The 26799-nt window shown below is 35.3% G+C and overlaps 1 protein-coding gene and 1 long non-coding RNA gene across 2 annotated transcripts in view; one reads left to right on the top strand and one right to left on the bottom strand.

Moving 5' to 3' along the window:
• The window catches only part of LOC148944981 (uncharacterized), a 33105-nt gene extending 9155 nt beyond the window's left edge, over positions 1-23950 (top strand). Inside the window, exons 2-3 of the long non-coding RNA XR_016142681.1 lie at positions 4627-4819; positions 23655-23950. This is a non-coding gene — a long non-coding RNA (uncharacterized LOC148944981). The remainder of the gene's footprint in view (positions 1-4626; positions 4820-23654) is intronic.
• On the bottom strand, positions 2778-3176 carry LOC148944982 (uncharacterized). The gene has a single exon (XM_089098913.1). The coding sequence runs from the start codon at positions 3174-3176 to the stop codon at positions 2778-2780; it is 399 nt and encodes a 132-aa protein (XP_088955039.1).
• Positions 23951-26799: the final 2849 nt, after the last annotated feature.

Here is a 26799-nt window from a genome sequence, read left to right as displayed (position 1 = left end):
TTTCTGGTTATAATCATCCCTTTGGTTTTATGCAAGAAGTTGATGTCAATGCTGGCCACCCAATTCTCTAATTGTTGCAATACAACCTTTTTGTTTTTTTACTTAACTGATGTTTCTTCCTGTGACCCAGAAAACTTAATCATCTGCAAATATGCTTGCTCTGATATTCCATCATCAATTGGTATACCATAAACTCCAATATTATAGAAATCACGTTCCAATGCTGATCCCTGTGGTACTCCCCTTTTTACTTTCAAGGTGTCAGTAGAGATGGTGTTGCCTACTCTAATACAGATTTCACGGTCTTCAAGTTAACTTTTCACAAATTTCAAGTCTTCTGTATATACCACTTTCAATAATACCATTCAAATTTTTTTGATTCGTCAAGGAGTCAAAGGCACTGTCAACATTTAAGAATTAATTTCACTGTCAACAGTTTAGTATTAATAAAATGATTGATGATTGATTGATTGAAGAACATGGCAATTATAATGAGTTGATTCTGAATCACGTATGTGGAATTGCGTTGAAAACATGCCAGGTTGTCAATGGTGCTTCTATTCTTCCTAAAAGCACACTGAATAACTTTGAATTTTCCTTTTTAAATCTCCCAGTTCAACCTTCTTTTTACAAGGCTTTCATATGCTTTGCCTAAAACAGGCAAGAGTGTAATAAAGCAATGGTTTTCAATCATTGAGCAGTCTTTATTAGTTTTTGGAATCATTATTGATGTTGCTGATTTCCAGATTTCTGGGAAATAACCAGTATCCTATGCCTGATTAATTAAGTCAAGGAGGCATGATATCGAAACATCATTTAGATTGGAAAAAAACTGAGGGAAAACCATGTCTGATCCAGGAGCAAATTTTGGAAGGTTGTTAACTGCTAACTGTCACAATGACAGCAGTTATATCCTGTTGAAGTTGTAAAGAACTTCACTTATCTTGGCTCCATACTGTCTAATGACGGCTCTATTATGGAAGAGGTGTGCAGTTGAGTTTCAAAAGCCTCGTCTATCGTTGAAGGCTCAACAATCTCTGGAGAATGCCGCATATATCTAGGCGCACGAAGATGCGAATTTATAATGCATTCGTAAGCTCAGTCCTCCTCTGTTCAGTGGAAACCGGGCCTCTCAAATCAAAAATCCTCAGCGTGGTTGATGTCTGCCAGACAAAACAGCACCACTAGATTCAGGGACTCCGGTAGTACGATCTTTTAAGCAGCGCAAGGTTGCTCGTACTCACCTCCCAAGTAACATTCTCCGTCCAAATAGTGCATCGTACTTCCAGATGATTTGGACACCTCCTGCATACGCCGACGGCAACCCCAGCCCGAATAATCTACGATTTTGACGCTAAAGCTCATGGCTGGTCTCGCCCAAGGGGCGAGACTCAGACAAGGTGGAAGGATAGCCTCAACAAATTCCTTGACATAGCTAACATTGCTGTTGACGAGACCCCACTAATAGCAGCAGACCGGTCAGCCTGGAGGAGCAGAGTTGCAACGCTCTCTACACCGCCCCAACATATCAAGACAATAAAATTGAAATAATTTCAAATGTTTAACCGTATATTAGTGTCAAAAAGAAAGAAAGTCCTATACTCCTGTGTTAAAACATGTGTTTTGATTACATTGGTTTATTTTTATGATGTGTTAATGTCAATGATTTATTTAAACCTTCTGTTCAAAATGAAATACAACTAGAGTAGTGCAAGTAACAATGATGGCACTAACGATTCACAGGTAGTAGCTCCATGCAGAGTTTCTAAAACTTCAAATAGTGAGACAAACGCTAATATATTTTTCTGCTCCTTGGTCAACGTTTCCGTCTCATAACCATTTTGCAGCCCTTCATGATGAATCAGATAGCCTACTTATTGAATGAGATGAACCTGAAGTCTCTCTCCCGCCTAAACAGATTTTCCCAAAACAGACAAAAGCAAGCAAACATAAAAGTGTTGAAAGAGAAGTCCCTCAATCACATTTTGATTTTCCTTCTTTTTTTACTTTAAATGTGGAAAGTCTCAACGTTGATAAAATGGGGGAACTTGAGTGTTATGTTCATGTAACCGGAGCTGATATTATTACAGTTACAGAAGTACATAAACAAAGTCATGAACATCTTACAATACAAGGTTACAAACAATTTATCAAAACTAAGACATCAGAATCATCCGTTAGGTAAGAAAGGTGGCGGCGTAGCGTGTTTCGTACGTGAGCAGTTGGCGCCGCGGCTTCTGCAGATTCCCCACATTGATGACGATGATGAAATGCTTGGATTATGATTCGACCAAAAAAGCTTCCGAGATCTGTAACTGGTATTGTTATTGGAGTGTTTTATTGCTGACCTAGTATAGCATCTTTCTAAAAAAAGGTCTTGGCTGAAAAGTTAGCTTCGTGTATTGATTTTATACTTCTAAGTACCCGAATGTTGGAATTTGCGTTACTGGTGATAAGAATGGTCTAAGAATTGAAAGTTTTCTCAGAAGTCAAGGACTCAAGCAAATAGTAAAGTTTCTGACTATTAAACTTGACTTAAGGCTCCTGCCGCGTTGGGGGCGGCGTAGAGAGCGTCGCAACTCTGCTCCTCCAGGCTGACCGGTCTGCTGCTATTAGTGGGGTCTCGTCGACAGCAATGTTAGCTATCTCAAGGAATTTGTTGAGGCTATCCTTCCACCTTGTCATTTGGACAGAGAATGTGTCAAAACACATGTTTTAACACAGGAGTATAGGACTTTCTTTCTTTTTGACACTAATATACGGTTAAACATTTGAAATTATTTCAATTTTATTGTCTTGATATGTTGGGGTGGTGTAGAGAGCGTTGCAACTCTGCTCCTCCAGGCTGACCGGTCTGCTGCTATTAGTGGGGTCTCGTCAACAGCAATGTTAGCTATGTCCAGGAATTTGTTGAGGCTATCCTTCCACCTTGTCTGAGGTCTGCCCCTTGGGCAAGACCAGCCATTAGCTTTAGCATAAAAATCGTAGATTATTTGGGCTGGGCTTGTCGTCGGCATACGCAGGAGGTGTCCAAACCATCTGAGAGTACGGTGCGCTGTTTGGACAGAGAATGGTACTTGGGAGGTGAGTGCGAGCAACCTTGAGTTGCTTACAAAATCTTCCCATGGAAGTACCTGAATCCGACGGAGCTGTTTCGTCTGGAAGACGTCTATCATGCTGAGGATTGTTGATTTGAGAGGCCAGGTTTCCACTGCATAGAGGAGGACCGAGCTTACGGATGCATTATAAATTCGCATCTTCGTGCGCCTAGATATATGCGGCATTCTCCAGAGATTGTTGAGCCTTCAACGATAGACGAGGCTTTTGAAACTCGACTGCACACCTCTAGAGAAAGAATATCAATTGGGGAAGTAACTGCCTCTTATTCTGCATTTAAATCCGTATGTAAAAACGGTAAAGTTATTCTACAATGGGTGCCAGCTCATTTTGGGATTGATGGTAATGAAAGAGCAGACAAAGCTGCAAAGCAGGCCACCAAAATGACAGGGCCCTTTAGCGAGTGTGACTCCCCTAAGGAAGTTAAGATGATTGAAAAAGTGATAAGGAGATAAGTTATCTTTTGAAGAAAACAGAACCTTGTCAGGTAATTACTTTGTCACTTGCAAAACCACAAGAAGCCGCGGACTAAAAATATGTGAGAAACTAACAAGAAAAGAAGGAGTTATCATCTTTCTTTTAAGATCTCAACATGCAGGGGTTCAATCCTATAGTGCAAGATTCTTTGAAGACATGAACATAACACTCAAGTTCCCCCATTTTATCAACGTTGAGACTTTCCACATTTAAAGTAAAAAAAGAAGGAAAATCAAAATGTGATTGAGGGACTTCTCTTTCAACACTTTTATGTTTGCTTGCTTTTGTCTGTTTTGGGAAAATCTGTTTAGGCGGGAGAGAGACTTCAGGTTCATCTCATTCAATAAGTAGGCTATCTGATTCATCATCAAGGGCTGCAAAATGGTTATGAGACGGAAACGTTGACCAAGGAGCAGAAAAATATATTAGCGTTTGTCTCACTATTTGAAGTTTTAGAAACTCTGCATGGAGCTACTACCTGTGAATCGTTAGTGCCATCATTGTTACTTGCACTACTCTAGTTGTATTTCATTTTGAACAGAAGGTTTAAATAAATCATTGACATTAACACATCATAAAAATAAACCATTGTAATCAAAACACATGTTTTAACACAGGAGTATAGGACTTTCTTTCTTTTTGACACTAATATATGGTTAAACATTTGAAATTATTTCAATTTTATTGTCTTGATATTTTGACTAAAATATATTAATTAAGAAGATTTGATTATTATATTTTTTCACTATGATTTTATTGTATTGAATAAGCAGAAAGAGAAAGCACCCTTTTAAGTTAATGCTTAACTTACTTAATTTCAACAAATAATAAACTTAATTTAATTGAGCTAATGATTTAACTTGAATTTAACTAATTTACTCAATTAATACTTACTTCATTTTTTGTGGTTTGTTTTAATCAAGATTAGTTAAATTAGAATGTCTGAGCAAAGGCGTTAGAAGACAGAAGTTTATTTTGTTGACAATATACATGTTTAACAGTATGTTAATCTATGTGTATGTCATTTTCCAGGGATATACACTGTTGGTAACATTGGGCTTCAAGAAAGCGGGCTAATGTTCCCAGTCGTTGGAGCATACATTCCAGCCATTTTGACAGGAGCACGTACTACTTCCTTGCCGCTTGTTCCCTTATTTTCTTGCGCGGGTCATCTTTTGTTTTCACGACGCTGGAGAAAAGAAAAGGTATCCGGATTTTCTTTGAAGTAAGAGCTTTTTTTTATATATTTATTAAAAGTCTTATTTTTTTTATGCGTGTATCCATGTTTAATGTAGTTGTATCGGTTTGCATCTCTCTTTCTCTCTCTCTCTCTCTCTCTCTCTCTCTCTCTCTCTCTCTCTCTCTCTCTCTCTCTCTCTCTCTCTCTCTTGATATATGTCTTTTATCTCCAATCGATTAACGTCCTTTTTTTTCTAGGCTAAGAAATTAAAGAGCTGAGCAATAAATTTCACAACTTAGTGTAAGCTTGTACTGTTGCCCTCTTTTAGTGTAATGGCGTTCAGTTTTACATAAAAAGTCGTTGCAATAGACATGGCTTCTTGTAATTGTAACGTTAAAATAAAAATCAAGGGTTATTAACCGTAATTTAGTTTTATTCTCTGTAGAATTGTTGCTTAGGTCTCTTTTTTCTCCCTTTTTGACGTTTTAAAAGAAATAGAACTTTTTACTTTTTTTTCAATAAATTACCTTTTTGCTCAACTCTCACTAAAAGAATTTACTGCTAATCCAAGCTCTTCTGCTCCTTGTAAGGCGTTGAGGAGGGGACAGCCCCCTTTCATATAAAAAATAATTTCTGTTCGTTTTAAGCTTTAATTTCGTTCCTTGCTTCCAGTTAAAAAAAATGTTTTTTTTTATTTAATTGCTTTTAAGATTAACCGAAACACAAGTTACCATTCCTGATTCAGTGTCAGAGGGCTATTTTTCCTCATTAGGCGGTTCTTTTTCAAACAAACTTTTCAACTTTTGTTCACAATGGGATTTGGTTTGCTCTTTACTAGGTTGCAGCTACTGCTGCAACCATGATGAATAAATAAATCTTAAAACGAGTAAAAATTTAATTGAATAGTCAAGTCAAATATGAAACAAAAAAAAATACTACAAATAGAAGTTTGGCCACTGTCCCATCCTCCGCTGCTAACTGTAAGAGTTCTAAAGCAGTGGTTCCCAACCGATTTCAGGCCATACCCCACCTTGGCCTTTTTAAAATCCTGATGCCCCCCCCAACAATATTTTAATTTTTTATTCAAAATTTTACGTTAATTCACATGAAGGAAGCTTAAAATGCTATTAACAGTATTCTTTTTAGGTTATCCTCTAAGTGTTTTTATACTAATTAAAAATATTGTCTGAATACAACAACTTTTGTGCAATGCATGCATTTGAAGGCAACGTCCTTCACGTGAACAATATTTTTTTTTTCAAAATTGAGACTCTAAGGTATTTCTCGAAGAGTGCACGTCCTGCTAATGACCTACCAAAATATTGCCCTCCCCCCCTAATCGGGCCTGTTCCTCACCTTGGGAATCACGGTACTAAGGCCTGTTGTATCCTTTGCACTTTACTGAAAACGAAATGTATTCCAAACACTTTTATATTTACAAAATGGAAAACAAAATTCACAGTAAAATGAAATTTTGAATTGCTGACATTCTTCGGAACTAATATCATTATATATTAAATATTCAGTTCAATTTCAATTATTCAATTAATTATTTCCATTTATCTTGATAATTATAGTGATTCATTTTTTCTCTTTTTTTGTCGTCGTCGATGATTTGAAAAAAGCACACTGTTCAAAATATATGTATTTTTACCCAAACGCAAATGCCACAATGGGCTTTAGAACTTTATCAGTAGAAGAGAGGAATGGAGAAGTGGAATGGAATGGAGTTAACTCCTTTTTATAGTAATTTTTCTCTATTAATTTTGACTATATTTATTTAATCATCGACGTCAGTATCTGTTATTTTATATTTGCTGGGATTGTTTGTTTGATTTCTGTTCGTTTTCGGTTTCATTTATTTTTTAATAGTAATTTCTGGGTTGAGTTTGAATTATTATAGGATTTGGTTTTTGCTGGACTTAGGTTAATATGGCTCTTTAATTTTCTTTGAAAAAGTTATTTTTTGAAATTTTTGTTTTTTAATTAATTCTAAGAAGAGGTGGGTATGACTATGAACTTTTCTAACCATCTTATGAATGAATTAAAATGCATTTATTTTCAATAGCGTTGTAGCTTATGTTGCCAATTTTACCAAATGATCCATAAATGGCTGCATAAATGGTGCAACAAGATTCAAAAGGCAAAATAAATTATCAAAAAGAACTTTTCAGGGAAGTGCAAAGATCTGGATTTAAACAGACGTTTTTTTTGTTTGTCTTTTTACGAATCATGTATGTCTTATATAAATGCATATTTATTATATTATGTATATATATTTTATCATTTTGTACTTACATTTTATATTTCATTATGTTAATGATATTTTTCATATATATTTATGATATACTACATAAGTTTATGATAAATCGATAACTTTAAAAAAAACATTGTTTCACGTTAATAATGTATTAGTTAGTTTGGTTCATCTGAAATCTAACTTTCAGATAGTCTTGTTTTTTTCATATTTTGAAATTCAGTCACCTCTTTACTTTCGTTCTTATGAGATAACTTCTTTAATTTTTTTTTTGTCTTTATTTTTATTGTTTGCTTCGATTTTTGTTTTTCTTTTATGTTTTTGAGTACTCTAGGACGAAGTACCTTGTCAAAATATGTTTTGTTCGCGCATTTCTCAGTCACCGGCTGAAAATTCTCATATTTATTACGGTCTTATCCGCGTGTTTCTTAATATTTTCTTTTGTAATTTTTTTATTCGAAGATGATGTATCCTCTATATTTCTGAAAAATTATTGAATGGCCTTACTTTTTTTTAGTTCCAGGAAGAAATAGATAAAATTAAAGGTGAAGATCGTGCAAATTTTGACCAGAGTGTCGTCTTCAGTCTCGGTACTTTCCCGCCCCGCGAATTATCTCGAAATGCAGACATACAAGAAATGCTCACAAACTTGGAAAGTCATCTGCAGCACCGTATTCAAACTAGATCACAGAAGAGGTGGATATGACTATGAACTTTTCTAACCATCTTATGAATGAATTAAAATGAGGCGGGATCTCTTCTTCGTAATTTTTGTTGGGGCTTCTTAAAATACAGACGCCTTATGAATCTTGTTGCACCATTTATGCAGCCATTTATGGATCATTTGGTAAAATTGGCAACATAAGCTACAACGCTATTGAAAATAAATGCATTTGTCCATTTTGATAGCCAATGGGTGTTTACGTGTACATTAAAGTTTTCTTGTATTTCAGAGGGGGAAAAAGAGGTCATATTTCTTGAAAGAAAAGCTGGAAAAGTAGTAATATGGCGTGGCAGGGACTGCGAAATAAAAATCACCCCTAGAAATAAATCTAGATCCGACACTGTAAGAAATTACAATGCTAATCAAGGTTACAGGATAGAAGTCAAATATTTCTAAGAATAATGTTTTTGCGATTTTCAATATATTCATCATGCTTGCTAATATAATTGATTTGGAACTGCAAATCGTACCAAAAAACTGTTGATACTAAAAAATTATAGTCTTTCATTGAATTCCCAGTGATTCTGCTTCGTTTTTAGTTTAAGAATCGTAGGAAATTTCTGGTATTTTGAGCAGAGCATGATGAAATTCACTTGTTTATATATCTCACTGCTTTTACACTTTGAATTCGACATTCCCACCTGTTATCGCAAAGCGGCTTCATACTAACTCCTTTTACATATTTGAGATGGACTAACTACCTTTTTGAAGGTACCGAAAACAAAACATATATGCGCCGCAGAACACCAAAGAAGATTAAAGCTGCTCGGAAAATTTTGCCACATCCCCATATGCTAGGTTAAAATTGTGACATACGCAAGGAGTAAAAAAAGTAAACTTTTAATTTCTTGTTTTAACACAAAAAATTGATTTCCTCCTGTGCTGCGCTCTGCATGTATAAATTTGATGAATTGTTCATGTAAAGCAATATTTGAGCCTGGTAATGGTCCAATTGAAACATATCTGATGCTAAGAGACATTTGTCTCTGATGATTGACATCTGGAGTAAAATCAAAAATCTTGACAAAATATGTTTTATATTTAATTCTATCAATACTTTTATTTTTTAGTTTGTTACCTATTAAGCTATTGAGCTATATTATTCTATTTTGTATTGTTTCGCTTAATTAACGTTGTTGTATTTGTTTTGTGGCAATTCTTTATATATAATCTTGCATTACTTGATCAAATTTTTCAAGCAATTCACGTATACCCCAAAAATTCTTCATTTCGTGCACCACTTAGGTTTTTGATGGGTCCTCTAAACACGATATTTCGTTTTCCTAAAAACGGGGCCACAGAAAATAATCTTTCAATATCTTATAAAAAAAATTTTTTATTGGTTTAACAACTTCTGATTGCTCAGCGGGAAGTCTTTTTTGAAGCTCTGTACATTTTATCAAAGCTACCAAACGTTCTATTGACTTTTCATGTATGGATAATTTATTACATATATCTCACCAGTTATTCAATCCTAAAGTGCCTAATGCAATTGACACGCTCATACTGAATAGCTGGCACTAAAAACAAACTTTTCTAATATTTTGATTCAAAACATATTGTCCAAGAATGGCTTATTATTTCGCCATTCGTAAGCTTTCTATGCAGATACACTTTTGAATTGCAGATATACAATACACTTTTGTGTTCCGTCCTCTTTTTGTTTAAACTCATCTAAGGTAATTTTTACAGAACCTTTTATAGCTAAATAGTCTGTTATTTGTTGTGTGAGTTTTCTAGTTTATAAAATATATATTATATAATAATAAATATATCAATAAATCCCATCTAGCAATGCATACTTATAATCCATTATCGTCAAAAGCAATATTTTTAAATCTTGAATATTCTTTTTGTTCATTTCGATGATAACGCGGGGCTCTTTCAAATATGGCACCCGATTAGGCCTAATCACTCCAATAGCCCTTTATCCAGGCCTGAGTATGCTTTTGAGAATAGTAGAAATAAATCTGGAAATTGGTTTGCAACCCAAATTGAAGCAAGAAAGTCTTAGAGATATGTGTGTCAAGGATTCAATAATAAAGAGGGAAGATTAGCAATTTTTTTAAGTCCTGTTTTCAATATGGCTATTTCAGGAAAAGTCGGACAAGTTTAAACCGTTTTTCATAGACAGCGCGCTAGAGCTGCCTAAGTCAAGAACGATGTGGGCACAATGTGTTTTTTTTTCATACCTGGGCACTTCGTATTGAAGGAGTTGTCGTAGAAACTTCAAATAGGGCTCATTCGATTAGAAATTGGAGTGGCTAGTGCCCTTTTTAATAGTCGAAAGTGATTGGAGGGCAACTAGCCCCCTCCCCACACCCATCATTTTCCCAAACACATCCAATCAAAATTGAGATGGCCATTTTGTTCAGCGTAGTTGATACTCCCCACAACCCTCAGGACAAGGATTATAAGTTATGCCCTGGGGGCATATAAGGTTTTTAAAGAAGGTGTTGCCGTAGAAACTTCAAAAAAGCTCATTCGATTGGAAATTCAAAAGGCTAGTGCCCTTGTTAATAGTCGAAAGTGATTGGAGGGCAACTAGCCCCCCCACGCCCATCATTCCCCCAAACATATCCATTAAAAATTTTGAGATAGTCATTTTGTTCAGCGTAGTTGATTTCCGGATAGAAAATATGTTTTTGAGGAGGAAAATCCCCCACAACCCTCAGGGCAAGGGCTTTAAGTTATGCCCTGGAGGCATATAAGGTTTTTATTGAAATCTTTGTCGTAGAAACTTGAAAAAGGGTTCAAAGGGCTAGTACCCTAAATTCAAAGGGCTAGTACCCTTTTTAATAGTCGAAAGTGATTTGAGGGCAACTAACCCCCCTCTCACGCCCAACTTTTCCCCAAACACATCCAGTCAAAATTTTAGATAGCCATTTTATTCAACGTAGTTGAAAGTTTTGGAAATTAGGTCTTTAAGGATGACAACCCCTCCCCACACTGCCCTCAGGGCAAGGGTTGTAAGTTGTGCCCTAGGGGCATACAAAGTTTTTACTGAAAGCGTTGTCGTAGAAACTTCAAAACTGCTCATTCAATTGGAAATTGAAAGGGCTAGTGCCTTTTTTAATAGTATAAAGCGATCAGATAGCGACTAACGTCCCTCTCACGCCCACCATTTCCACAAATACATCGAATTAAACTTTTGAGACATACATTTTTAGCAAGATAGGTGAATGATCTGGGGATTAGGTGTTCTAGGATTTTAATCCTCTCATAGCCCTCAGCGCTAGGGTTGCAAGTTGTGCCCTGGGGGTATATAAGGTTTATATAGAATGTTGTTGTATAAATCATGGGCAGAGCGATAGCGCTGCCTAAGTAAAGAACGGGGACACTCGAGAACGAGACATGAAACGGTGACTAAGTAAGAGGAGGACACTCCCCCACAACCCTCAGGGCGAGGGTTTTAAGTTATGCCCTGGGGGCATATAAGACGATGTTGGCACAATGTATTATTTATTAATTTTTTCTTTAGAGCAGGGCACTTCATATCGAAGAAGTTGTCGAAGTTGTCGAAAGTGATTGGAAGGCGATTAACACCCCTTCCACGCCCACCATTTCCCGAAACACATCCAATCAAAATTTTGAGATAGCTATTTTGTACAGCGTAGTTGATTTCCAGATAGAAATTATGTTTTCGAGGACATTTTCCTACAGTCCTGAGGTTAAGGGTTGTAAGTTATGCCCTGGGGGTATATAAGGTTTTCTATAGAAGGCGTTATCACAGAAGCTTCAAAAAAAGCTCGTTCGATTGGAAATTCAAAGGGCTAGTGCCTTTTTTAATCGTGGAAAATGATTAAAGGGCAACTAACCCGCCTCTCAGGCCCGCCTTTTCCCCAAACACATCTAATCAAAACTTTGAGATAGCCATTTTATTCAACGTATTTTTAAGTTCTGGTAATTATGTCTTTGAGGCTGACAAACCCCCCCCGCCCCACAGCCCTCAGGACAAGGGCTATAAATTATGCCCAGGGGGAATTAATGTTTTTTTTATAACTCGTTGTCGTAGAAACTTTAAAGAGGGCTCATTCGATTGAAAATTGAAATGGCTAGTGCCCTTTTTAATAGTCGAAATTGATTGTAAAGCAACTAACACCCCTTCCACGCCCACCATTTCCCCAAACACATCCAATAAAGATTTTGAGATAGCCATTTTGTTCCACGCAGTTCAAAGTTCAGGAAATTATACCTTTGAGCAGGACACTCCCCCCACAGTCTTCAGGGCAAGGGTTATAAGTTTTGCCCCGGATGCATATAAGTTTTTTATTGAAATCTTTGTCGTAGAAACTTGAAAAAGGGCTCATTTGATTGGAAATTCAAAGGGCTAGTGCCCTTTTTAATACTCGAAAGTCATTTGAAGGCAACTAACCCCCCTCTCACGCCCATCTTTTCTGCAAACACATCCAATCAATATTTTATATAGCCATTTTATTCAACGTAGTTAAAAGTCTTGGAAATTTGGTCTATAAGGATGCCAACCCCTTCCCCCTCCCAATAGCCCTCAGGGAACGGGTTTTAAGTTATGACCTGGGGACGTATAAGGCTTTTATTGACAAGGTAAAAAATGCAAAAAGGCACATTCAATTGGAAATTGAAAGGGCTAGTGCCTTTTTTAATAGTTGGAAGTGATTGGAGAGCGACTAACGCCCCTCTCACGCCCACCATTTCCCAAACATATCCAATTAAAATTTGGAGATATCCATTTTGTTCAACATTGTTGAAAGTTCTTGAAATTAGCCCTTTTAGGATGATAACCCCCTAAGTGCCCACAGTGCAAGGGTTGTAAGTTATGCCCTGGAGCATATAAAGTTTATATAGAAAGTTGTTATAGAAATTTCAAAAAGGGCTCATGTGATCGGAAATTGAAATTGCCCTTTTTAATAGTCGAAAGTGATTGGAGAATAATTAAACCCCCTCTTACTCCCACCATTTCCCCAAAAACATTCAATCGAAGTTTAGAGATAGTCATTTTGTTCAATGTAGTTAAAAGTTATGGAAATTATGAACTTAACGGTGACAACCCCCCCAGAACCCCAAGGGCAAAGGTTGTAATTTCTGCCCTTGGGGCATATAAGGTTTTATAAATAGAGTTGTCGTAAAACTTCAAAAAGGGCTCATTCAATTCGAAATTGAGAGGGCTAGTGCCCTTTGTAATAGTCGAAAGTGAATGGAAGGTAACTAACCCCCTCTCACGCCCACCATTCCTCCAAACCCATCCAATAAAAATTTTCAGATAGCCATTTTGTTCAACGTAGTAGAAAGTTCTGGAAATTAGGTCTTTGAAAAAGACACCCCCCCAGCACTCAGAGTAAGGGTTATAGATAATGGCCTGGGGGCATATAAGATTTGTGTTGAAATCTTTGTCGCAGAAACTTTAAAAGGGGTAATTTGATTTGAAATTGAAACGAATGGAACCATTTTAATAGTTGAAAGTGATTGAAGAGCTACTCCCGCCCCTTTCACGCCCACCATTTCCCCAAACACATCCGATCAAAATTTTGAGATAGCCATGTTGTTTCACATAGTTGAAAGTTCTGAAAATTTGGTCTTAGAGTATAACAACCACCCTAACAGACCTTAAAGTAGTGATTGTAATTTATACCCTGGGGGCATATAAGGCGTTTATAGAAAGCTTTGTCGTTTCCAAAAGGGCTCATCCGATTTGTAATCTAAATGCCTAGTGCACCTTTTTAATAGTAGAAAATGATTGGAAGGCTTGACGTTTTTATAGTAAAGATCGAAGTTGGGTATTATTTATTATTTTTAGTTGTTGTTGTTGTAAAGACCAGGGCACTTCGTATCGAAGGAGTTGTTGTGGGAACTTCGAAAAGGGCTCATTCGATTGATAATAGAAAGGGCTGATGCCCTTTTTAATAGTCGAAAGTGATTTGAGGGCAACTCATCTCCCTTCCACTCCCACCATCCCACGCCGACCCTCCCATTTCTGCTCTTAAAATTTAACTAAATCAAAATAGCGTAAATGTATCCGTGCTATCAAATAAAGTAAACAGATTTTTTTGCGAATGGTATCAAGTTTTCCATTTCAGGTCAACTAGAGGAGGTTTGGAAAGAAAATATACAGTACTATTTGTGTCTAGATTTTTAAGAGGGTGTATGTTGTTAAAAATTGCTGAAACTTTTTATCCAGCATACAAGAAGCAGGCCAAACTATAAAGTCTTAAAAAACGAAAAGATTTAAAGTATTATTTTCTTTTTACCTGAAAAGACTATGACAATATCAAACGAACGCAAATTAATTAAAAAAAAATTTTTCCACAAAATAAGTTTTTCAAAAAAAAGTAAAGAACTTTATTAAACAAAAAATGAGCAAAAATAAAATCAAATAATCTACCAAGCGTGAAACTACAACAAATCGGCATCGATACGTAAATAAAAGCCAAAACGAAAAGAAATTACAATAAATTACCGAGTCAAACTCAAAAAGAGCAGAAATAAACAGAAGTTGGGTGCAAAACCCCTATGCCTTCCCAATGCCAGAACAAAATTTGCACTTTACTGAAAAGATACAAATGAATGTGCATTGTCAGTTAAATCTACATATACTGATATTTAGTAATAAAAATATTAATATTATTTGATTTATTAAAGTTATAAAAGTAAAAACACTTACATTTTTTCAGTAAAGTGCAAATTTTGTTCTGGCCTTGGGAAGGCATAGAGGTTTTGCACACAACTTATGTTAATTTCTGCTCGTTTTGAGTTTGACTCAGTTATTTATTGTAATTTCTGCTCGTTTTGGGTTTCATTTATTTATCGATGCTGATTTGTGGTAGTTTCACACTTTGTAGATTATTTGATTTTATTTTTCACACATCCAAAACAAATCCAATCAAAATTTTGAGATAGCTATTTTGTACAGCGTAGTTGATTTCCAGATAGAAATTATGTTTTTGAGGACAGTCTCCCACAGCCCTTAGGTCAAGGGTTGTAAGTTATGCCCTGGGGGCATATAATGGTTTTTAATAGAAGGCGTTGTCGTAGAAACTTTAAAAAAGACTCATTCGATTGGAAATTCAAAGGGCTAGTGCCCTTTTTAATAGTCGAAAGTGATTTGAGGGAAACTAACCCGCCTATTGCGCCCATCTTTTCCCCAAACATATCTGATCAAAAATTTGATATAGCCATTTTATTCAGCGTTGTTTTTAGTTCTGTACCTTAGGTCTTTGAGGATGACGACCCCCCCCCCCCCCACAGCCCTCAGGACAAGGGCTGTAAATTATGCCCAGGGGGTGTATAAGGTTTTTATATAACGGGTTGTCGTAGAAACTTCAAAAGGGCTCATTCAATTGGAAATTGAAATGTCTAGTGTCCTTTTTGATAGTCGAAAGTGATTGGAAATCAACTAACACCCCTTCCAAGTCCACCATTTCCCCAAACACATCCAATAAAAATTTTGAGATAGCCATTCTGTTCCACGCAGTTCAAAGTTCAGGAAATTATACCTTTGAGCAGGACACTCACCGACAGTCTTCAGGCCTAGGGTTATAAGTTTTGCCCCGGAGGCATATAAGGTTGTTATTGAGATAGTTGTCGTAAAAACTTGAAAAAGAGATCTTTTGATTGGAAATTCTCAGGGCTAGTGCCCATATTAATCCTCGAAAGTGATTTGAGGCCACATAACCCTCCTCTCACGCCCAAAGTTTCTCCAAACACATTCAACTAATATTTGATAGAACCATTTTCTTCAGCGTAGTTAAAAGTCTTGAACATTTGGTCTATAAAGATAAACCTCCCCGACCCCCTCCCACTAACCCTCAGTGATAGGGTGTTAATTTATGACCTGGGGGCAAAGACTGTTTTTATTGAAAGCTTAGAAACTAAAATATTCATAAGTAAATGGTAACTTGATAGAGCTAGTGTCTTTTTTAGTAGATGAACGTGATTTGAGAGCGACTCACGTCCCTCTCTCACCCACTATTTCCTAAACATAACCATATAAAATTTAGAGATATCCCTATTGTTCAACATTTTTGAAAGTTCTTGAAGTTATGTCTATTAGGATGATAACCCCCACAGTGCCCACAATGCAAGGGTTGTAAGTCATACCCTGGGGGCACATAAAGCATATATAGAAAGTTGTTATAGAAATTTCAAAAACGGCTCATTTGACCGGAAATTGAAATTGCCCTTTTTAATAGTCGAAAGTGAGTGGAGAGTAATTAACCACTCTCTTACGCCCACCATTTCCCCAAAAATATTCAATCGAAGTTTAGAGATAGTCATTTTGTTCAATATAGTTAAAAGTTATGGAAATTATGAACTTAACGGTGACAACCCCCCCAGAACCCCAAGGGCAAAGGTTGTAATTTCTGCCCTTGGGGCATATAATGTTTATAGAAATAGAGCTGTCGTAGAACTTCAAAAAGGGCTCATTCAATTAAAAATTGAGAGGCCTAGTGCCCTTTGTAAAAGTCAAAAGTGATGGGAAGGTAACTATCCCCCCTCTCACGCTCACCATTCCTCCAAACAAATCCAGTCAAATTTTAAGATAGTCATTTTGTTCGACATAGTTGAAAGTTCTGGAAATTAGATCTTTGAAAATGAAACCCCCCAGCACTCAGGGCAAGGGTTGTAAGTTATGCCCAGGGGGCATATTTGATTTTTATTGAAAGCTTTGTCGTAGAAACTTCAAAAGGGGTCATTTGATTGGAAATTAAAACGCTAGGGCCATTTTTAATAGTTGAAAGTGATTGGAGAGCGACTGATGCCCCTTTGACGCCCACCAATTTCCCCAAACACATCCAATCAAAATTTTGAGATAACCATGTTGCTTCACGTAGTTGAAAGTTCTGAAAATTCGGTCTTAGAGGATAACAATCACCCTAACAGACCTTAGGGTAAGGGTTGTAATTTATGCCCTGGGGGCATATAAGGTGTTTATAGAAAACGTTGACGTTTCCAAAAGGGCTCATTCTATTGGAAATCGAAAGGCCTAGTGCCATTTTTAATAGTCGAAAGTGATTGGAAGGCTTGACATTTTTATTGTAAAGATCGATGTGGTTCTTATTTATTATTTTTTGTTGTTGTTGTTGTTTAGACCAGGGCACTTCGTATCGAAGGAGTTGTCGTGGGAACTTCGAAAAGGGCTCATTCGATTGATAATAGAAAGGGCTGATGCCCTTTTAATAGTCGAAAGTGATTTGAGGGCAACTCATCTCCCTTCCACTCCCACCATCCCATTTGCCCATTATATTAAAAACTAAATGTTGCCTTAAGATTAAATAAATGCACTGTGTAATGCAATTCAATAAGGCATCTCAGCAGTATCCCAAGAACGACTGAGGGTACTATGTTCAAATTTGGGGCTACTGCTTTAAAATTTAACTAAATCAAAATAGCGTAAGTGTATCCATGCTATCAAAGAAAGTAAACAGATTTTTTTGCGAATGGTATCAAGTTTTCCATTTCAGGTCAACTAGAGAAGTTTTGGAAAGAAAATATACAGTACTATTTGTGTCTAGATTTTTAAGAGGGTGTATGTTGTTAAAAATTGCTAAAAATTTTCTCCAGTATACAAATAGCAGGCCAAACTATAAAGTCGTGGAGAAACAAGAGGATTTAAACTATTTGTAACTTTTTCAATAAAAAGACTTATGTAATTATTAAACAAAAAGAAACTATTTAAAAAAACTTGTTCCAAAAACTAAGTTTTTCAAAGAAAAGTAAAGAATTCCACTAAACAAAAAATGAGCAAAAATAAAATCAAATAATCTACGAAGCAGTGAAACTGCCACAAATCAGCATCGATAATTAAATTAAGCCCAAAACGAACAGAAATTACAAAAAAATAACCGAGTCAAACTCAAAACCAGCACAAATTAACATATGTTGGGTGCAAAACCCCTATGCCTTCCTAAGGCCAGAACAAAATTTGCACTTTACTTAAAAAATACTTATTAATGTGCATTGTCAGTTACTGATATAAATATAATGATATTTATTAATCAAAATGTTAATATTATTTGATTTATTAAATCTGTAAAAGTGAAAGCATTTATGTTTTTTCAGTAAAGTGCAAATTTTGTTCTGGCCTTGGGAAGGCATAGGGGTTTTGCACCCAACTTTTGTTAATTTCTGCTCGTTTTGAGTTTGACTCGGTTATTTATTGTAATATCTGCTCGTTTTGGGTTTCATTTATTTATCGATGCTGATTTGTGGTAGTTTCACGCTTTGTAGATTATTTGATTTTATTTTTGCTCATTTTCTGTTTAATGGTGTTCTTTACTTTTCTTTGAAAAACTTATTTTGTGGAAAAAGTTTTTTCCACAAAAAAACTCTTGATTTACCTTTTTCTGCCTGAAAAAGTACCAATGAAGACTGGTGCTGACTGAAAAAGTAAAGAGCATGGGCGACTTCACCTGAAAAAGCCATAATGAAGAAGCGGCCTTATACCAGGTTATGCAGATGTGAAAACATACCGGGCGAAGTCATATGGGCAGTCAAGTAGCTCAATGTTATATGAGAAGGCCGAAAGTCTGCAATATTTTCTCATAGATTATGATCACATAGATTATGAACCCTAGTGATTTATCACTATTTCTAGTGATTTTTTATGTTACCTAGTGATTTTGTCTAGCTAGTGATTTATAGTGATTTTCGTTCTAAAACTAGTGATTTTTCCTAAATCTAGTGATTTTTCATGATATAGTGCGTAGATCCATGATTAAATCGAATAAATCATACAAGAACCAAACTGATAAAAAAAAACACAAAATAGTGATTCACTGCAGTCCTAACATATTCCAACTTAGCATTTATACAAATATACCGCCTTTGAAACTTCCGATTTTCCACCATATGTCCATATCAGATATGACTCCAGAGCGTTATCATCAAGATAATAGGCGAACTCCGCAAAACTGCAAAAATGTTCTATGTTTCCTATTTTACAAAATTTGCTCACATAGAATTTTTGTCTTCATATTTATGGTTTTTTTTTCTCTGTGATGTCTCAGTTCTAAATTAGATTTTCTTCTCTTAAGATCTTTGAAAGCGGAGTGAATTGTGGATGAATACTCCCTCTACATCTTAAAATAGAACAGAAATGAAGTAATTGAAGAATAAGATGGTATATAGCCTATACATTAAAAATAATTTTCTAAATAAAAAAAAAAAGAAATCATTGAAAAAGAAAATAGGACTTCGTGCTTTTTATAATATACATATATATATATATATATATATATATATATATATATATATATATATATATCACAAGCTCCTGCAGTGGTACAACATCAGAATCACCCAGATTTCCTCTATCAGGAGTTTCAGAACGGTTAATATTAAATAATAGCACGTGAGACTTAGCCGCATTTAAAAAAAAGACCAATATCATTATAAATCTTTGCAATCTCCCTAAAACTTTTTTTCCAAACTAAACACAGCCCTACTTAGGTTAAGAACGTCATCCGCATAACATAAAACAGACACACTAACACCGTTCAATATACAGCAAAGCCATAAATCCTCTCTTAGGGTCACTAAGGGCTCTTAGGGTCGTGTAGGAGAGACCCCTTGTTTAATTCCAATATTCGCACGGAGGTATGAATGAAGAAGCGCTTATCCAATATTTAAACGTACAGAGAGATTTCTATACATAAAATAAAGAGGTCGAAATACATTAACAGATACCCCCCTTTTTAATAACAATACCCCCCTTTTTTTAATGCATAGCCTGAGAATGAATTAGAGATCCGAAAGCATTACTAATATCATATGCGCCAATAGCCAAAGGACTATCTGATGTTTCAGCATCCTTTAATATTGTACATAAACTCCTTAAAGCGTGGTAGAAACCGAGGCACGGTTGGAACCCAAACTGTAAAGGAGGCATGACACACTGTTGTCGCATATGTTCAATGATCAATAACTCAAAAACCCTTCGAAAACACACTGGAAACTGTAATGGATCTATAAGACGAACATTGAAAAAGCAGTTTTCCTTTTTTCAAAACCAGTGTTACAACGCGCAAACACAAGCACTCGGGCACAACTGCTGTAAAACTCATATGAAACAGCAAAGCGATATAGTCAAAAAGGTTATCGCTGGAAAACTCAAAATGGCGTACACAAATCCCATCCGACCCACAAGAAAACTTCTTTTCAAGCTTCGGTATAATCTCTTTAATCAAATTACCTCAACGATTACCTGCTCAGATCTAGCTCGACTGTTGACAATATTCTAAATTTCGTAATTTAACTTTTTAGCCTTTGGACTATCTGGGGTTTAAAACTAGGCAGAAAATGAGCCACCCACTCAAACCCAGTTATTTATAAAGCAATAAAAACAGTAAATCGACCGGGGCGAGACTTCCAAAGTAAATTTGGATCGTCAGCGATTTTTGCCGCCAATTCAGCTTTGATATTGGTAGCATGATCACGGAGTCTTTCCTTTCGTATAAATATGGATGGCATTTACAACACCAACTCTAGGCCTATCAAACTCTTGTCATATACGCATTTAGCCTGGAAACAAGTACTAACTAAAATTTGATTTTAAGACCAACCATATTTTTTCTTTTTTACTCGGGACTTGCTAACAGGTACAGCTGCATGATCAGCACATCTAATAGCATGAATAATTTGTTCACAATATAGATTAAGCAGCCGAGGCTCATCCATAACTGCAGAAGAAGATAGTAATAGGTGGTAGGAAACTTTTATTTGAGACAAAATATCATCATCTACTTTCTGGGAATGTCCTATGTCAGTAAGATCTCAAGATTTCCTTACAGACCATTTAGAACGTTAGGGGTCCATGGAGAACTAGACACTGGAATACTCACGTTAATAGGATTGTGATCACTACACAAACGATCATTCAAAACTGAAACTACATGCACAGGTTTGCTGGAGAACATTGCATGATCGATGTTTGAAGTAGTGTTAGCTACGGATATGAAGGTGAACTGTTGATTTCTCGGAGCACATGAACACATATGGCAACATCGTCTTTAAAATTTGAGCTCGGGGACAACGATCATTTGATAAATTACAGTTGAAATCGCCAATTTTGAGACAACGTGGGAATGAATGGAGCAGTTGTTTTACATATTTAGCCAACTTGTGACATGCGTTACTAAACATCATTTCTAAGTTTTGATCACAATAATTAGTGGGTAAATAAACACTAACAATAGCGAAACCATTGCAACTAACGGCAAGAAATGGATCTTCTGAACGTAAACATTCACATTCGTACTTGCTCAAGACAGCCAGCCCTCCGCTAGGTCAGCCCTTTCGTTTTTGAAGAGAAGCAGGGTTTATTAAATTAGATTCAGTACAATATAATTTTAGCGGGTTTTTGCAGTCTGGTAATAAATCGTTTTCGTATGCAAACTATGTCATGTTTCTCAACCATATTTTCAAGCAAGGGAAGTTTATTCAGGACGCCACCATTTATGTTCCAAGATAACGCCGATACAGAACTGTGGTTAGTTGCCATTTCTACGAATCTGCTGGGATTCTATTTGCTTTCGGTTTTTGGGACACCTGAAAGAGTAACAGTTGTGTTTTCTAGATTGGCATGATACACAATATAGACTATTAGTGCAAGGGGATTCTTTGGTATGGCCGTGTCCAGTTTGCGCACAGTGTCCGCACATCTGGGGAACTTTGCAATCGTTTGCCGCTTGACTATCGTCTTTATGGCAATTATAGCATCTGCGGGTTAGATACCAATATTTTTCAACGTAGACGATCTCGTAACCAAGTTTAGGGGGATTTTTCAAAAATTTTCTAGATCATTCTGAGAAGCGAACGATAATTTAAAAGCTAATGAAAGTCAAGGGTTAATTTAAAGCTGAAATATCGGAAGGGTAATTACCTCACGGGAAGTTATGATGTTAGTAGACTCCAGGATGAGAATTTGAGAACGTGGAAAACATAGTCCTCTATCTTGCATGTGGAACCCATTCCATCTCATGAATCAAATTGCTTAATCAAACTAACTTTAATAAAAAAATTCAGTTGGCGGTGGAGTCAGGATGTAGCACAGGCACTAAATATAAAGAAATAATTAAGATAATAATATAAATGGGGACTTTACTGTGCATGCGAGAACTCAGTATGGTCTATGATATTAGTTAGCCTGCAGGCTATATATTGCCAGACAAAATTATAAAACTTCGTTTTTTGCTTTTATAAACATTATCTAATCTTTTATTTTAATAAATAAAAAAGTATAAAAATTTCTTTAATGTTAATTGGTATTGAACAAGAGAACACCGTATATATTAAACACAACTAAAAACGACTTGCAGAAGAGGACCAGGCCCTATTAAGACTGAATTTATATATTTGACCCCCCCCCTCTCTCTCTCTCTTTCTATCTATCTCCCTCCCCTCTCTTTCTCTGACTTCTTTCTCGTTGAGCTTGTTAGGTGAAGTCAAGTTGGTCCAAATAGGAATGCTTGTGATGCTAATTTTACTAAGAATTGTTTAATTTTAATTGAATTGTTTAATGATATATTATCTGTTGCAGATGTAGCTTTTAAAACCTATAGCTTTGCTGTTGCGTGTCTTTCTCATTGTCAGTCTCCGCTATTCGTGGTAACGTTATGCCGACATTTAGTTTCCTACAGATCAAAAAATGGTAAATCATAAATATATTTGTAAGGATTCTTATCATTTATAACAGATCCGATATACCCGTAAAAAGAAATCATCATTTTTGTAAAGTAGCTTTTTTCGGCATTTATTAGTATATATTCTGCGTCTTACCTCTTCTTTGATAATACAAAATCGCAGCCAGAATCGAGGTGTTAATTCAACACAAAACTGATTTTCTCAAAAATATTTGTATATATTAACAAGGGATTATAAAAATAAAAAAACCTAAAAAAAAGTTCTAATTATAGTCGCGGAGGCTATTGTTAGATATCTTAGTAGCTTCAAACAACAAATTTTCCGAAAGCTCTGTGAAAGAACAGGTTAGGACGGGAGCTCACCTGAGATATCCTTTAATAGATATTCTGATTCAATCTGAATTGTTAATATTTAGCAAGACACAGCAGTGAACGATAATTAATTGCGTAATGAGATTCTGGTTGATAATTTCGCTGTTACTTGCTCACGTTATATATATTAATAAAAGATGATCACACTTATTACAAAAGAACACCAAAAATTTTAAGACTAGTAAATTCTTTTCTTCGACGATAACGTTCAATATCATACATGAAAAAAAATTGACTAGTATTCAAGTTTTGGTCAGACTGGATAAAGATGCCTTAACCAGTTAGCTAAAATTTAATTGTAATTTTAGCAAATTTTTTGTTTTATTTCAATATAAATAAATGTATGCCAAATTTAGAATTAGTTTTTTTTGTAAGATAACTTAAAAAAGAGCATTACTTAATATAGAATTTTTAAACTCAGACCTTTAATTAATTTCATCAGCAATGCCCAAAAACTGAAAACTTTCATTTCCGAAAAATAATAATTCGCTTTTTGGCAAGGGATTGACCCAATTCAAAAACCTTCGAAACGAAAACCCCAAAGTTTCAAGCTCAGTACATGTATATACATAATAATAAAGTACATAATAATCAAATATCTTTGAACAGGCACAGTATGAAAAGACATTATATTGCGTAAGAAACAAAAAACAGGTAATGGCAAAAAAACAGGTAATTACAAGAACAAGCAGAAAATTATCAAGTTATTAATGCGCTGGAGCTCCCACTATTAAAAAAAAGAAACTCTAGGTACTGCCGATATTTTTAAGACTTGAATTTTACCATGGGTACCCAAACATGAAACCGAATGAATTAACTCAGGCCTACGTCTTACATCTCTAGAAAATCTTTGAACTTGGTAAATTTATATTGCATTTACGCAAATCTTTATTTTCTTTGGTTCTATTTCAGATGCCACCTGTCCACCAACCCCACCTGCCATCCTGAACGTAGTCTATTTTCTGTTATTTTCATGATTTGAGTTATAGAAGACGTCAGTTAAACACAATTACTGGAAATAATAGCATAGACTACTTGGAACTACTAAAATTCACTGGACACAATCACTGGATATAAGAGCATAGACTACCTGGAACTACCGAAATTCACTTCAAAGTCCTTAAAATTCGCTTCACAAAAACAAGAATCAGCTCCACCTATACTTTTTGTAGACCTCTTTTTAGTAAATATATTGACATTTTTGAAAATTGTATGATTATGAACTAATGGGCTGTTAAGACAATTAAGAAATTTAAGTGTTGTTAAGTGTGACTTGCGGGTCTGAGGTTTTTTCTCATATGTTTTTTTTTATCGAAGATTTGTAGACATACCACCTCACTACATAAAGTTGTTGATTGCAAGTGTCCAAGCAAAGTGTCTTATTTGGGTGATCCTGTTATAGTTAGTTAAAAAACATCTGTTCCCCCAATAAAGGCCAAAATTTTCTTCCAAGCCGCTTGGAACAACTTAGCTAAGCAAGTTCTCGGACCAAGGGGGCTATAGTGTATAAGAAAATGATTCAGCGACAAGGTCCATCTAAAAATCCTAGTTTTGACCGGCTGAAACTTGTTATTGAAATTCCTTGTTACGAAGATTATTTTGAAACTTTGATTTACTTTATCAATAAAGTTATTACATCTTCATGCACCTGTATTTTAACATTGTTATTTAAGGGAAGCTTTTGGACAAAAATCAAATACCAACGAAACTAGTAATTCTATCCAAGACAAAAAAAAACTGAATCAATATTTTGAACTAAATCAAACAATTAAAGTATACCGATATGAAATTTGTCTTTTTCCATTTAGCATTCCATATTTTTTGTCTACTTCAATATTAAAGCTAACTTACTGACTCAGAGAAGTCAGTTCTTGGAAATTAGGAGAGTTAAACGGTTTATGTGTAAATACGTATGTTGAAAATACATTTTCACAGTCCGCCTAAAAAAATGAGTAGCTATCTCAAGATGCAGGTTCTGTTATTTCCATTTCACTCACATGAGTTTGAATACATCTTAGTTTTAGCAACGGCTAAAACTGCCACTCTTAGCAGCCTTAGGTGTTGACTTTTGCGAAACATAACATATATTCGCTTCTGACAGGTAAAAGTAAGGATGATTCCAGTAATGTTTCTACAGTAAATCGCTGTTCGACGCACTTGTTGGTTTACCACTTAGGAAATCACTTGGACAAGATATTTTGGTTGATCAACGTTGTTCAACTGTGGTAACTCAAAAGGTACTATGAAAGTCACCTAAATAATACCCGCCCCCGTCTCTTTAATGAAATCTTTCAACCATACTGTATAAAGTTTAAAAATGACAAACTTGTTCAACCTTGTTTAAACCATTAAATGACTCTCAATGTTCAGCTTCACCTTTACTAAACTTGGATTTAAGCTACTTCCTCTAAACTGAGCTAGATTGAAAGATTGTGACCATCTAACTATCCAATGGTAGTATTGCAATTGAACCCGTATTTCTGTGATTTTTGTAAATTACTTGGATCTGGGTAGATCTTGTCTTAAACAGTATGAATATCTTCCTTTGTATGCCAAAACGATTATAAATATTGGTCATGGGTTTCGGTATGGTCGTTCTATGACGATTTCGTACGTCGGACTTCTTCCTAATAAGGCAGAGCACCCAGTGAAATGTCTGTAATTCCAAAACAAATTGTTTTTGTTAGCACTTTTTATGGAAGTCAGACGGAAAGCTAACCATTTTAGTTTTTAAGGTCAATGATAGTGTTTAGGAATACCATAAGATAATTTGCGTAAGACCCCACGCGCTCAAAAATTCATAACAAAGAGGTCCTATGGATCACCCTTTGGTAGTTGGAGCCACTTAACATAAATCGCGACACATAAAAATTGATAAACTATACAACAAGACCGCACCTGTATGAGTGTAAAAATTATTTCTTGGAAATCCAAAGAGTGAAAAAAGCTGCTTGTCTAGGATAAATTGACGCAAATTCTGTCATAGGGCTTAAACTAATAAGAATTTATAATCTAGAAACACTTTAAAAAGAAAGTACAATGCTTTTATGAATATTGTGTTTAAAACATGGATTTTCATAATTCGACTAAAATTACTGCATAAAAATGATATATTTTTTAAAAAAGATTATTCATTATGGTAAATCGACTAATTTAAAACAATTCTCCGGAAATAAGATGTCCCTTCGAACATTCTAAACACGATTGATAACACAAAGACCTGTACAGGTAGGTAAACACAAGACTCAAAAGTGTGACAAAATAATAAGCCCGTTTTTTAGCTAAGATATTACATTTATCTGCAAATCGAATCTTTCTTTATCTACTATTTGGTATTAGATCTTACTGCTCACTCATGCGGGCAAAAATTGCAAAGACTACCTCAGCTCTGCCAGATAGAAGAAAGAGAAGAGAACTTTGTTTATAGACACATCAATCAACTCGGACAAATTATTAGCGCAGAATTATTGCATATTTTTGCAAAAAAACTACAAACTATGTAAGACATTTTTTCAAATATTTAAATTTTAAGCGTTTTATTTAAAATTATTTATTATATTTTTAATTTTTTTGGTTAAAAAACGCCCCCAATACTGAACAAGCTGTAAAGGTTCAGACTTTCCCCGGGCAAAACTATTGAGCTTTATCTTACTGTGGTTTATTCGGAACCAGTGAACTTTTTGAGCCTTTAAATCAGGAGAAATATCTAATTTGTTATCTTTTTGTTTTGGTTCTATATATTCTACTTCTTTTTTTGTTTTTTTTTTTGGTCATTCAAAAATAATTGGCATGAAAAACATTAAATCTACTTCTGCACAATTGGTTTTAAATATTACAATTAAAATGATTCTAAATTAAGATTAATTATAAAGTATCAATTGCTAGCAATATTTTGCTAATAAACTATCGATGCTAAGGATCCAGTCTAAATCGAAAGGAGAATTGCGCATACTAGATACTTTAAGATTTAATAGAGCGTTTACGATATAAAAGATCCCATATTACAGATACTTGAAAAGAGTGGGAATGGAATTAAAAAAAAATTCGTTAACCGCCT

This window comes from Artemia sp. Qi Xiang Cuo, chromosome 13 (assembly GCF_049724085.1).
Source record: "Artemia sp. Qi Xiang Cuo chromosome 13, ASM4972408v1, whole genome shotgun sequence".
Classification (NCBI taxonomy): domain Eukaryota; kingdom Metazoa; phylum Arthropoda; class Branchiopoda; order Anostraca; family Artemiidae; genus Artemia; species Artemia sp. Qi Xiang Cuo.
This window is presented reverse-complemented; position numbering and strand designations above follow the sequence as displayed.

Excerpts from the sequence above, each read along its gene's own strand:
- LOC148944982 (XM_089098913.1), bottom strand. The coding sequence starts at position 3,176 with ATGATAGACGTCTTCCAGACGAAACAGCTCCGTCGGATTCAGGTACTT.